Source organism: Telopea speciosissima, unplaced genomic scaffold, assembly GCF_018873765.1.
Source record: "Telopea speciosissima isolate NSW1024214 ecotype Mountain lineage unplaced genomic scaffold, Tspe_v1 Tspe_v1.0589, whole genome shotgun sequence".
Lineage (NCBI taxonomy): Eukaryota > Viridiplantae > Streptophyta > Magnoliopsida > Proteales > Proteaceae > Telopea > Telopea speciosissima.
Genome location: NW_025317925.1, coordinates 1 through 13,807, shown reverse-complemented (window position 1 = coordinate 13,807; position 13,807 = coordinate 1). Strand labels below are relative to the sequence as shown.

General features: G+C 42.8%; 1 protein-coding gene across 1 annotated transcript; it reads right to left on the bottom strand.

Annotated features, from left to right (window-relative positions):
* Nucleotides 1–3,354: 3,354 nt before the first annotated feature.
* On the bottom strand, nucleotides 3,355–4,332 carry LOC122648214. Its single transcript, XM_043841463.1, has one exon. The coding sequence runs from the start codon at nucleotides 4,330–4,332 to the stop codon at nucleotides 3,355–3,357; it is 978 nt and encodes a 325-aa protein (XP_043697398.1).
* Nucleotides 4,333–13,807: the final 9,475 nt, after the last annotated feature.

The window sequence follows — 13,807 nt, the reverse complement described above, 5'->3', positions numbered from 1 at the left end:
CATTTTCGGTTTAAACCAGACCGGGTGGGTTGTTTGGGGTTATTTGGGGGCATTTCTTTATTTTTTTGGGTTTAGTATTTTCTAAAATGTGTCCTTATCCCTTATAATACGTGTGGATGCGATGTTGAGGATCGTGACCTTCGAATCGATACCTATTTTGGCATAGGTTCATTTTCGATTTAAACCAGATCGGGTGAGTCATTTGGGATTATTTCGGGGCATTTCTGTACTTTTTTTTGTTTAGATTCTCTAAAAAGTGTCCTTATCTCTTATTAGACATGTGGAAGCGATGTTGAGGGCTATGACTTACGAATCGATACCTATTTCGCCATATGTTCAATTTTGGTTTAAACCAGACCAGGTGGGTCGTTTGGGGTTATTTAGGGGCATTTCTGTAGTTTTATGGGTGTGGGATTTTCTAAAAAGTGTCGTTATCACTTATTAGACGTGTGGATGCGATGTTGAGGTCGTGACCTTCGAATTGATACCTATTTCAACATAACTTCATTTTCGGTTTAAACCAGACCGGGTGGGTTGTTTGTGGTTATTTGGGGGCATTTCTGTCCGTTTTTGGGTTTAGTATTTTCTAAAAAGTGTCCTTATCACTTATTAGACGTGTGGATGCGATGTTGAGGATCGTGACTTTCGAATCGATACCTATTTTGGCATATGTTCATTTTCGGTTTAAACCAGACCGGGTGAGTCATTTGGGGTTATTTCAGTGCATTTCTGTACTTTTTTGGGTTTGAAATTCTCTAAAAAGTGTCCTTATCGCTTATTAAACATGTGGATGCGATGTTGAGGGTCGTACCTACGAATCGATACGTAATTCGACATATGTTCATTTACTGTCCGAACCACACCGGGTGCGCCGTTTGCAGTTATTTGGTGGCATTTCTGTACTTTTTTGGGTTTGGTAGTTTCCAAAAAGTGTCCTTATATCTTATTAGACATGTAGATGCGAGGTTGAGGTCGTGACCTACGAATCGATGCCTATTTTGGCATATGTTCATTTTCGGTTTAAACCAGACCGGGTTGGTCATTTGGGGTTATTTGGGGGCATTTCTGTACTTTTTTGGGTTTGGGATTCTCTAAAAAGTGTCCTTATCTCTTATTATACATGTGGAAGCGTTGTTCTGGGTCGTGACCTTTGAATCGATACCTATTTCTACATATGTTCATTTTTTATTTAAACCAGACTGGGTGGGTTGGTTGGGGTTATTTCGGGGCATTACTGTACTTTTTTGGGCTTGGGATTTTTTAAAAATTGTCCTTATCTCTTATTAGACGTGTGGAAGCGATGTTGAGGGTTGTGACGTTCGAATCGATACCTATTTCAACATATGTTCTTTTTTGGGTTAAACCAGACTGGGTGGGTCGTTTGGGGTAATTTGGGGGCATTTATGTGCTTTTTTGTATTTGGTTTTCTAAAAACAGTCCTTATCTCTTATTAGATGTGTGGAGGTGATGTTGAGGGTTGTGACCTTCAAATCGTTTCGTATTTCGAAATATGTTCATTTTCGGTTCAAAACAGACCGGGTGGGTCGTTCGGTGTTATTTGGGGGCATTTTTGTACTTTTTTGGGTTTGGGATTTTCGAAAAATTTTCCTTTGCACTTTTTAGACGTGTGGATGCGATGTTGAGGGTCATGACCTTCGAATCGATACCTATTTCGACATATGTTCATTTTCGGTTTAAACCTGACCGGGTGGGTTGTTTGGGGTTATTTGGCGGCATTTCTATACTTTTTTGGGTTTGGTAGTTTCCAAAAAGTGTCTTAATCTTATTAGACATGTAGATACGTTGTTGAGGTCGTGACCTTCGAATCGATACCTATTTCGGCATATGTTCATTTTTTGTTTAAACTAGATTGGGTGGGTCGTTTGGGGTTATTTGGGGGCATTTCTGTACTTTTTTGGGTTTGGTATTTTTTTAAAAGTGTCCTTATCTCTTATAAGACGTGTGGGCGCGATGTTGAGGGGCGTGACAATCTAATCGATACCAATTTCGACATATGTTCATTTTCTGTTTAAACCAGACCTAGGGTTCGTTTGGGGTTATTTGGGGGCATTTCTGTACTTTTTTGGGTTTAGGATTCTCTAAAAAGTGTCCTTATCTCTTGTTATACGTGCGGATGCGATGTTGAGGGTCGTGACCATCGAATCATACCTATTTCGACATATGTTTATTTTCGATTTAAGCCAAACCGGGTGGGTCGTTTGGGGTTATTTGGTGGTATTTCTGTACTTTTTTTGATTTGGTATTTTCTAAAAAGTATCCTTCTCTCTTATTAGACGTGTGGATGCATTGTTAACGGTCGTGACCTTCGAATCGATGCCTATTTTGGTATATGTTCATTTTCGGTTGAAACCAGACCAGGTGGGTCGTTTGGGTTTATTTGGCGACATTTCTGTACTTTTATGGGCTTGGGCTTTTGTGAAAATTGTCTTTATCTCTTATTTTTTGTGTGGATGTGATGTTGAGGGTCGTGACCTTCGAATCGATATCTATTTTGATATATGTTCATTGTCGATTTAAACCAGACCGGGTTGATCGTTTGTGATTATTTGGGGGCATTTCAGTACTTTTTTGGGTTTGAGATTCTCCAAAAAGTGTCCTTATCTCTTATTAGACATGTGGAAGCGATGTTCAGGGTCGTGAGCTTCGAAACGATACCTTTTTCGACCTATGTTCATTTTCTGTTTGGACCAGACCGAGTGGGCCATTTGGGGTTATTTGGGGACATTTCTGTACTTTTTTGCGCTTAGTATTTTCTAAAAAGTGTCCTTATCTCTAATTAGATGTGTGGATACGATGTTGAGGGTCGTGATCTTCGAATCGATACCTATTTTGGCTATGTTCATTTTCGGTTTAAACCAGACTGGGTGGGTCGTTTGGGGTTATTTGGCGGCATTTCTGTACTATTATGGGCTTGGGATTTTCTACAAAGTGTCCTTATCTCTTATTAGACATGTGGAAGTGTTGTTCAGGGTCGTGACGTTCAAATCGATACCTATTTCGACATATGTTCATTTTCGATTTAAACTAGACCGGGTGGGTTGTTTGGGATTATTTCGGGGCATTACTGTTCTTTTTTGGGCTTGGGATTTTCTAAAAAGTATCCTTCTCACTTATTAGACATGTGCATGCGATGTTGAGAGTCGTGACCTTCGAATCGATACCTTTTTTTTTTGATAGGTAAGTATGATTGTATAAAGAAACAGAAAAGATACAAAAGAGGGCAGCCCCTTCCCTCCCCCCTTAGATAGGCCTAAGAGGAAGAGGAGAGCTCCCAAAACAACCCGAGGACAGGCCCTCGGTTATACAGCCTAGCAAATGGCCCAAGACTCAAAGTTACAAGTTTCGAAAATAGACTTTCCGGTCATAGTCATTTTTTATCAACTCCACCAATTCCGGTGGGAAATCCGGTGGATAAATAATAACTTCCCCATCTCCAGTATCCATAGAAGCAATAAAGTCTGCTGGCTGATTGATCTCCCTCCAAACATGTTTGATTTCCTTACGTTGTAGGTGATGGAAGATAGAAGAAATACGATCTCTCAAAGTTTGCATATTCCAAGGGCAGCTCACGACCCCATTCAGAATATCCACTGCAAGCTTGGAATCAGATCTTATGGAAACCTGAAGCTGGCTGTTTTGAACACAAAAAGAAACCCCCCTTAAAATTGCATAAAGCTCCATGCTAAGAACAGAATTGTTGTCTCCATTACCCACAAAAGCCATAATGGCTGCACCTGTAGCATCACAAATTATCCCACCATAGGAGGCCCTATCAACCGTTAAGGATCCATCACAATGAAGAACGGTCATATTAGCTGGAGGCCTAAACCAGGCACAAGTTTTCTGAGTAATAGTCTTCCAATCCACCCTAAGGCCCCACTTATCAGCTAGGAACTGGTTCCTAGGGTTTTGGATCACCGAAATGGAGAAAGCAGCACATTTAATAGACACATCCAGCCGAATGGCCTCAACAATCTGGTCATGAGTCCTAACCTTATTCTCAAAAAGTCTTCGATTTCTTTCCCACCAAATGTAGTGGACAGTGGCACAAAAAGCCAATTTAGGAACCATATCTAACATATCATCAGCACAAGCACTACTAGCAAGCCAAGCAATTGCACTCTGAATAGTGGTAGGTCCCCCTCCTCCTTGAGAACACAAAGAGCTAACTTTACCCCAAATGCTACTTGAAAAGGGGTAAATGAAGAAGAGATGTTCATGACTTTCAATCCCAGCCCAGCAAAAACTGCAATTCTGTCCAACTTGGATGTTCCTCTTAATAAGCTGGTCCTTGGTAGGGAGGCCTTCCATAAGACATCTCCAAGTGGTGCAAGAATGCTTAGGGAAGTTCTGTGCAAACCAAATAAATTTATGCCAACCTACCTTAGGAGCAGTCCCTCTAAGAGTCTCCCAGACTGATTTAGTGGTAAATAAGCCATTTGGATTTTCCTTCCAAACAATAAGGTCATCCATATCTCTCAAAATAGGAACATGTTGTAACTCACCCCAAGCACTAATAAGGTCAAAGGAACCAGGAGGAGTGGGATGCCACTCACCATGCCGTATAATATCTGAAACCAAGGCCATACGATTAGAACCCGCATCATATCTGATGCGATCTCCAAACCTCTTAAATAAAACCCTTGGGGTGCCACTTATCCAGCCAGAGCCTTGTAAACCGGCCAGACCCAATAAAGTGGTGAATATTGGGCTCAGCCAAGTCTCTATATTTGAGAACTTTACGCCAAACCCAGGAACAATTTTGGGGGGTTTTCACCATCCAAATGGAATCATTCTTCAGATAACGGGCATACACCCATCGAACCCAGAGACTGTGTTTTATGGAGACAATCCACCAAATCTGCTTTAGGATACCCGAAATATTCATATCTGAAATCCTGCGAATACCCAAGCCTCCCTCATCCTTAGGCTTACATACTTTATCCCAAGAAATATAGTGTACCTTTCTTTCCAAGGAAGGGCCCGTCCAAAGAAAGTTTGCAAACATGGATTCCAACTTTCGCTTGACACCACCTGGCAAGGCAAAAATACCTGACCAATAAATATAGCAGCCCTGTAGGACAGATCTGAGGAGTTGCAACCTGCCTGCAAAAGAAAGGAATCGTGCTTTCCAGCCTTCAAGTCTTTTCCGAACCAGGTCCACAATGGCGGAGCAGTCTGCCATTGAAAGTTTTCGACAAATAAGGGGGACACCAAGGTACCGAATAGGCAACTTAGTGTCCACAAATTCCGTTAAATCCAAAAGTTGCAGTCTGGCCGTTTGAGTGAGGCCCCCTAAAATAATAGAGGACTTAGCTCTGTAGAGTTTCAACCCAGAGTAGGTATGAAAATCAGACAAAGCTCCCAAACAAGCCGAAATAGAGTCCGAGACAGCCTTCACAAAGATCATCAAATCATCTGCGAAAATGAGATGAGAAAGATGGGAGCTTTTACATCTAGGTAGTAGACTAATCTGCCCCTCCATCTCTAACTTCTGCATCAAAGCCGAGAAACCTTCCATGGCTATAGTGAACAAATAAGGGGAGAGGGGTCCCCGCGAATTCCCCTCCTCCCCTAAAGTAACCTGTAGGACTCCCATTAAGAAGGATTGAGAAGCATGGTGTGTCAACACACGCCTTCACCCACCGAATAAACATGCTTGGAAACCCCATCCGCTCCATGATCTCAAAAAGAAACTTCCTACTAAGAGAGTCATAGGCCTTATGTAAATCAATCTTCAAAACTGCCGTAGGCGAAGTTCCTTTCTGCTCAATACCCCTAACAATATCATGGCAAACTAAGATATTATCCACAATAGACCGGCCCTTAATAAAAGCAGATTGGTTGTCACTAACTATCTTCCCCACCACTCCTTGCAGCCTATTAGACAAAATTTTTGTAATGATTTTGTAAAATAGATTACAAAGAGCAATAGGTCTATACCCCGCAAAAGAAGAAGTTGCATCAGTTTTAGGGATAAGACTAATGAACGTAGCATTGATAGAACTCGGCATAAAAGAAGTGGAAAAGAACCATTTAATAGCCGAGTAAGATCCTCACCAACAACCTCCCAAGCATGCTTGAAAAAGCTGCTCCAAATCCATCCGGTCCAGGAGCCTTAGAATTCTTCATAGAAAACAACACATCTCTAATCTCCTTATTAGAAACCTTCCCAATAAGACTATTCTGCTGCACAAGATCTAGGCCATGTCTCAAAGGGATCGAACCAGGAAAATATCCAACATCCTCCACCTCCACACCAAACAAGTTCATATAGAAGGACACCGCCTCCTTTTTTATCAGATTTGGCTCCTTGATGACCTCATTCTTAGCATTATGCACCTCCAAGATGTGATTCCTGTTCTGCCTACAAACCATGGATTTATGAAAAAATCCATTATTACCACCCCCCAGCTGAATATTTTTAACTCTAGACTTTTCCTTAAGAAACTTTTCTTCAATGACAAGAGCCTCTCATAACTTCTTCTTAGCTACGAGTTTCAAGAGGGACCAAACTAGGGTCATTCGGGTGGGCAGCAAGGCTGAGCTGGATATGAGCTAATTCCGAGGAAGCATTCTTCACAATGAGAAAGACATCGCCCACATTGCTTTTATTCCAATTCTTAAGCTCTGCCTTAACGTTTTTAAGACGGGCAGCAAACCTAAGAATGGGATTGAGTTTCAAGTTTATCGGGCAGTCCCATCCTTTAATAACTACATCATCGAACCCCTCTCTACCTATCCAAGCTTCAAAAAACCGAAATGGTTTAGGGCCAAAGTTGACCCCATCAAAAATGGAGACCACACTGGAGAGTGATCCAAAGCCGTGGAAGAAAAGTAGCTTCCGAAGATCCGAGAATATCCAACCAGTTCAAATTAACCATAACCCTATCCAACTTGAAACCAACCCTGGAGCTGCCCCCACTGTTATTCCGGGTATCTTGCTCTCCTTCCATTTTAAATCAATAAGACTGTGTCAAAAATAAAGGAGTTAAACTCATCAACAGCCTCCTAACGAACCAGATCCCCCCCAAGCTTTTCACTCTGCTGACGAACAATATTAAAGTCCCCCATAGCAATCCAAGGACTAGAAATATTAGAACCAAAATCAATAACATCCCTCCAAAGGTCCCTCCTCTCTTCCACCGAATTAGAAGCATAGACAGCTATGCACATAAAAGAAAGAGAAGACCCCAAAGTACGAACCTTCATATGGAATCCGATCACAAAGGGAAATACTATGACCCTTCAAGACCTGCATGGCCCTTGGGCAGCCAACTTCACCATTTAAGATATCCACTGCAAGCTTGGAATCCGATCTAATAGAAACACGGCTTAGATCATTTTGAATGCACAACATAATCCCCCTAAGGATAGCCAGGAGCTCCATGCCAAGAACAGAATTTTCCTCTCCCTTTCCAACATAGGCTAAAATGGCAGCCCCTGTAGCATCTCGATGAGCCCTCCATAGGAGGCTCTATCAGCCGTCAAGGACCCATCACAATGAAGGGCTGTCATGTGTGTGGGAGGCCTGAACCAAGCACAGGTTTTTTGAGTAATAACTTTCCAATCCACTCTAATACCCCAACTTTCTGCAAGGAATTGATTCCTAGGATTTTGGGCAACCGAAATGGGGAGAGCAGCACACTTGGTCACAACATCAAACCTAATAGCTTCAATAATCTGATCATAGGACCGGGCCTTGCTTCTAAACAGCCTTTGGTTTCGCTCCCACCAAATGTGATGCACTGTAGCACATAATGCCAATTTGGAAATAATATCCATCTTGTCATTAGCGCAGCCAACACCAGAAAGCCAGATAATTACATCCTTAAGGTTGGAAGGTCCCCCACCACTTTGTGAATAAAGAGAACTAATCTTCCCCCAAATAATGTTGGGGAAGGAGCATTTAAAGAAGAGATGCTCATGACTCTCCTTACCTGCCCAACAAAAGACACAATTCGGCCCAAAAGTAATGTTTCTCTTGATAAGCTGGTCTTTGGTGGGAAGGGCATTCATAAGACACCTCCAAGTAGTACAAGAATGTCTAGGGAAATTCCCAGCAAACCAAATATATTTATCCCAGCCCACTTTATTAGAAGCCCTTCTAATAGTGTTCCAAGCCAATTTGGTACTAAACAGGCCATTAGAGGTTTTCTTCCAAATAGTGAGGTCATCTCCACCAATCAAGAGGGGAACATGAACTAAATCTCCCCAAGCACTAATCAGGTCAAAAGAACCGTAGGATCTGGGATGCCAATCCCCTTCTTGGATCAAATCCGAGACCCAAGCCATGCGTTGAGAACCCGCATCATATCTAATTCTGTCCCCATATTTATTGAGCAACACCCCTTGAGGATGCCATTTATCAAGCCAAAGACGAGTTGAGTTTCCAGACCCAATAATATGGTGAATATGGGGTTCAACCAAATCCCTATACTTTAGCACTTTACGCCAAACCCATGAACAATTTTGAGGGGTTTTCACAGTCCAAATGGAATCATTCTTTAAATACTAAGAATAAACCCATCTAACCCAAAGACTGTCTTTCTTAGAAGCAATCCACCAGATTTGCTTTAGGATTCCAGCAGAATTCATAGTAGAAATTCTCCGAATACCCAACCCCCCTTCATCTTTTTGTTTGCAAATATTATCCCAGGAGATATAATGTACCTTACGCTCCAAAGAAGGCCCGGTCCAAAGAAAGTTCACAAACATGGACTCCAGCTTCTATTTTACTCCACTCGGAAGGGCAAAGATACCCGACCAATAAATGTAGCAGCCTTGGAGGACCGAACTAAGGAGCTGCAAATGGCCAGTAAAGGATAGAAACCGAGCTTTCCAACCATCAAGGCGCCGCCTCCCAGGTCAAGAATAGCGGAGCAATCTGTAATAAAAAGCTTGCGGGAAATTAGGGGAACACCAAGGTACCGAATGGGCAGCTCAGTGTCCACGAAATTCGTTAATTCCAAAAGTTGCAGTCTAGCCGTTTGGGTAAGGCCCCCTAAAATAATAAAGGACTTAGCTCTGTTGAGCTTCAACCCAGAATAGGTATGAAAGTCATCCAAAGCCCCCAAACAGGCCGAAATAGAATCCGAGGCACCCTTCACAAATATCATCAAATCATCTGCGAAAATGAGATGTGAGAGGTGGGAACTCTTACATCTAGGGAGGAGACTGATTCGACCTTCAACTTCCAGCTTCCTCATCAAAGCAGAGAAGCATTCCATAGCAATGGTAAATAGGTAAGGGGAGAGAGGATCTCCTTGCCTTATCCCCCTCCTACCTTTAAAATAACCTGTTGGGCTTCCATTCAGGAGAATCGAGAAGCAAGGAGTGTCAACACAAGCTTTCACCCAGCCCATGAATTTAGAGGGGAACCCCATTCTATCCATAATCTGAAAGAGATACTTCGGCTTAGGGAATCATAGGCTTTGTGCAAATCAATCTTTAGGACTGCCGTCGGACCTATCCCTTTTTGATCAATGCCCCTCACCACATCATGACAAACAATGATATTATCCACAATGGAGCGCCCTTTAATAACAGCAGACTGGTTGTCACTCACCACTTTCCCAACCACCCCTTGTAGCCTATTCGATAAAGTTTTTGTAATGATTTTATAGAATAGATTACAAAGGGCTATTGGTCTGTACCCAGCAAAAGAGGTAACATCTTCGGTCCTTGGGATGAGACTGATAAATGTAGCATTGATAGAGCCGGGCAGAATTGACTTCGAAAAGAACCACTTAACTGCCAACGTAAGCTCCTACCCAACAACCTCCCAAGAATGCTTAAAGAAAGCCGCTCCAAACCCATCTAGCCCCAGGGCTTTAGAATTCTTCATAGCGAACACCACCTCTCTAATTTCCTTATTAGAAACCTTCCCAATAAGGGATTCTTGCTGCACATAATCCAGCCCATATTGCAAGGGGACAGAATCAGGGAAAAAACCACTATCGTCTGCATTTGCTCCAAACAGGTTCATATAGAAAGTGACTGCCTCTTCTTTGATAAGGCTGGGCTCTTTAATGACGGCATTCCCTTCCCCCTTGATCTCCAAAATATGATTTCTATTCTGCCTACACACCATAGATTTGTGAAAAAAACTGTTGTTTCCATCCCCTAACTGAATGCTTTTCACCCTCGACTTTTCCTTGAGGAACTTCTCTTCAGTGCTAAGAGCTTCCCAAAGTTTCTTTTTAGCTTCTAACTCCAGGATAACAAGGTCCGAGTCATCAGGGTGGGCAGCAAGGTTAATCTGAATTTGGTTTAGTTCCAAATCAGCATTCTTGACTGCAAGGAAAACATCCCTAATACTGTCCTTATTCCACTTCTTTAGAGCAGCTTTCAAGTTCTTGAGACGGGCAGCAAAGCTGAGAATAGGGTTGAGCTTCATATTAATCGGGCAATCCCAGCCTCTTTTAACCACCTCATCAAAACCCTCTCTACCAATCCAGGCCTCAAAAAACCGGAATGGTTTTGGACCAAAGTTAACACTTTCTAGTATCGAAACCACAGCTGGGGAGTGATCCGATAACCCTGGAGGAAGAAAAGTGGCTTCCGAAGACCTAATAGAATCAATCCAACTCATATTAACCAGTACCCTGTCCAACTTATAGCAAACTCGAGAACTGCCTCCCTGTTTGTTGTTCCACGTAAACCTTTCTCCCTTCCATTTTAAGTCAACAAGCTCTGTGTTAAAGATGAAAGAATTAAAGTCATCAACCGCTCCTTGACGGATGGGATCCCCTCCAACCTTTTCACTTTGATGACGGACAACATTAAAGTCCCCTACAACTGCCCAAGGACCTGAGATATTACTTGCAAAAGAACTGACATCCCTCTAAAGGTCCCTACGCTCCTCCATCGAATTCGAGGCATAAACAGCAGTACCAAAGAAATTGAGAGAGGTCCCAATGGTGGTCACTTTAGCATGGATAAATTGATCAGATTTTTGAACCTCCTCAACCTTAAACACAGTAGTGTCCCAGCCTAACCAGATTCGGACAGTGGAGTCAGCTGCACCATTATGAATGTACTTCCAATTCAAAAGGAAAGGGTCAAAAACAGCAGCACAATTCTCCAACTTCACCTTGGTCTCAAGAAGAACAGCCAATTTAACGTTATTGTCCTTAATTATCTTCTTAACTCCCCGTTTCTTTATAGGGGCATTCAAACCCCTGACATTCCAGGCGATGCAATTCATCTAGAAGATTGGGTTGTAGGCTCACTCCCACCCTTACTAGGTCCCTCCATTCTCGATCTTGCACCTTCTTTCACAGGAACTCGCTAGGGTAAAAACTTAGTACCCCTTCCACTAGCCCGGCCCAAAAGAGAAGAACTAAAAGAATTAACAAAGCCCATACCTTTGTCTAAAGACCCGTGGCTTGAACGGTTCTCCGTAGCCTGCCGTTTCAGCCTCTCAAAGTTAGCTGAGGGTTTGTTAGACCAATCTGCCCCTTTACCTTTCAAAGATAGCATAACATCACGCCCCTCATTCCCCTCCAAAGTAGTCCCATCCAAATCTGCAGCCAGGCCATCATTTTTCTTGTCTATAGTGGACAAACTTGTATTTGATTCCAAGGAATCAACACTAGCCAGCTCGTTACCAATTAAAGGAGCATCTGCCCCATTTATTTCTCCTTCTTCCATGCACAACGCACTAGGGGTCTTCTCAAAATGGCAATTTAAATTCAAATCCTGGGCAGCATCCCTTGATCTTTGATCTCCTTCACATAAGTCTCCATCGGATCTGCCTGGGTGGGGATCTTTAAGACCAACAAAGGAAGGACCATCCTTTCTTTCCATTCCCAAACTAGGAAGGATAGCTAAAGGCTTGGGCACCGAATCATCATCCACATTCTCTTCTCCCTCAAAGAACTCATTGCCTAGCAAGATAGCACACGAGTCAGCATCCAACAACATCATATCATCCGGGTTGTAATGAACCTCCTCCGTAAGATTTTCCAGCAAAGCAAAAGCATTGGATTGTGAGATTTCCTTGGCTTTACCCTGACCTTCCAAAATTAACTCAGATTTTCTGGAATTCTTCTTACCAAAATTATTGTCTTGGCCCAAAGAATGAGTAACCCCCTTCCCTTTATTTCTGCTCACATTTAAGGAACCTAAATGCGAATTTGAATTCGCAATCCCAGCCTGCCTAGTCGGCTGTCCAGCCTCAGCTCCGGCCAAAGAATCACCATCTTTTCCGGCTGCACCTTTCACCCGCCATTCTTGTTTAGAGCTCAAATTTTTCTGGTTAGGAATGCGGCTGCCAAACTTACACGTATCAACAAGGTGCCCAAAAACCCTACAATGCTTGCAAAGAGGAGGTTTCCAATCATAAACCACACGTTGATTGAATGCAAAACCTTCGTCCCCATAAACTGGAATGGAAGAGGGGAGGTCATTGTCCGCAGACACTTCCACACACATGCGAGCATAGGAGAGCCTCTCCATTGATCTTGTCATCTTATCAGTCACAATAGGCTTCCCAATAACACTCCCAATTGAACTAAGTGCCTTGGAAGACCAGAAATGAATAGGAGGGTTGGGAAGAGAAACCCAAATCGGGACAGAACATAAATCAACCCTTTCTAAACAAGCTTCTGGGCTCCATGGACGCAGAATCATTGGCCGTCGCTGCACATACCATGGCCCCCCTTCAAGAACTTTAACTTTATCATCCTCAAGGTTGAAATGGAAAATGAAAATACCACTTTCCAACAAATTTACATCAACAATGCCTGAAATTTTCCATTGTTTTAATAACATATCACGAGCAAAAATAAAGCTTGGTCTGCCTCCAATAAAATGACCCATAGGGTGTTTTTCCATCGTTCAAGGCCATTCTTAATCATCGAGTCCGGGCATTTGGTGACCAAAGCCCCATTAACCTCCTCAGGTTCGACAAAAGAGAGCTTAAGCCCCTCACCAAGCAAAGAAGAAGAGGAAGAGGAGAAAAGGGCTGCCCATGGGACCCCCACCTTCTTCTTGGAACTCTCACCACGTGAAAAGCCTCCTCCTTGTTGTAGAAGACCTCCAAAACCAGAATCCTCCACCAACCGAGCACCCAAAGAGAGAGCATCACCACCCCCCCACCTCAACCTCACGCCCTACACCATCATCATTGCCTACCAAGCCACCAACAGCAGGCCAAACACCAGCAGAACCACCAACTCCAGCCCCTCCAGAACCACCCTCACCCGAACCATTCCCTCTTCCCCCTTCAACCCACTCTCCCGAACTGAGAAGAGGGGGAAGACCATTAGCCGAAGCTAATGGCCTGTCGGCCATCACCAAGATCAAACTCCAAAAATCCCACTCTCAAAATTGCCAGAGCTTCTCTCTCCTCCCGAAAATTTTTTTTGGATTTTTATCAATCCATTGATAATCTTGATCAATTGAGCTATAGGAGCTTTCACATGGGTCATTTTTGTACTTTTTTGGATTTAGTATTTTCTAAAAAATGTGACCTTCGAATCGATACCAATTTTGACAAATGTTCATTTTTAGTTTAAACCAGACCGGGTGGGTCATTTGGGGTTATTTGGGAGCATTTTTGTACTTTTTAGGTTTGGGATTTTCTAAAAAGTGTCATTTTCTCTTATTAGACCTGTGGATGCGATGTTGAGGGTCGTGACCTTCGAATCGATACCTACTTCGGCTAATGTTCATTTTTGGTTTAAATCAGACCGGGTGGGTCGTTTGGGGTTATTTGGCAGTATTTCTAAATTTTTTTGGGTTTGAGATTTTCAAAAAGGTGTCCGTATCTCTAATTAGA

Excerpts from the sequence above, each read along its gene's own strand:
- LOC122648214 (XM_043841463.1), bottom strand. The coding sequence starts at position 4,332 with ATGGAAGGCCTCCCTACCAAGGACCAGCTTATTAAGAGGAACATCCAA.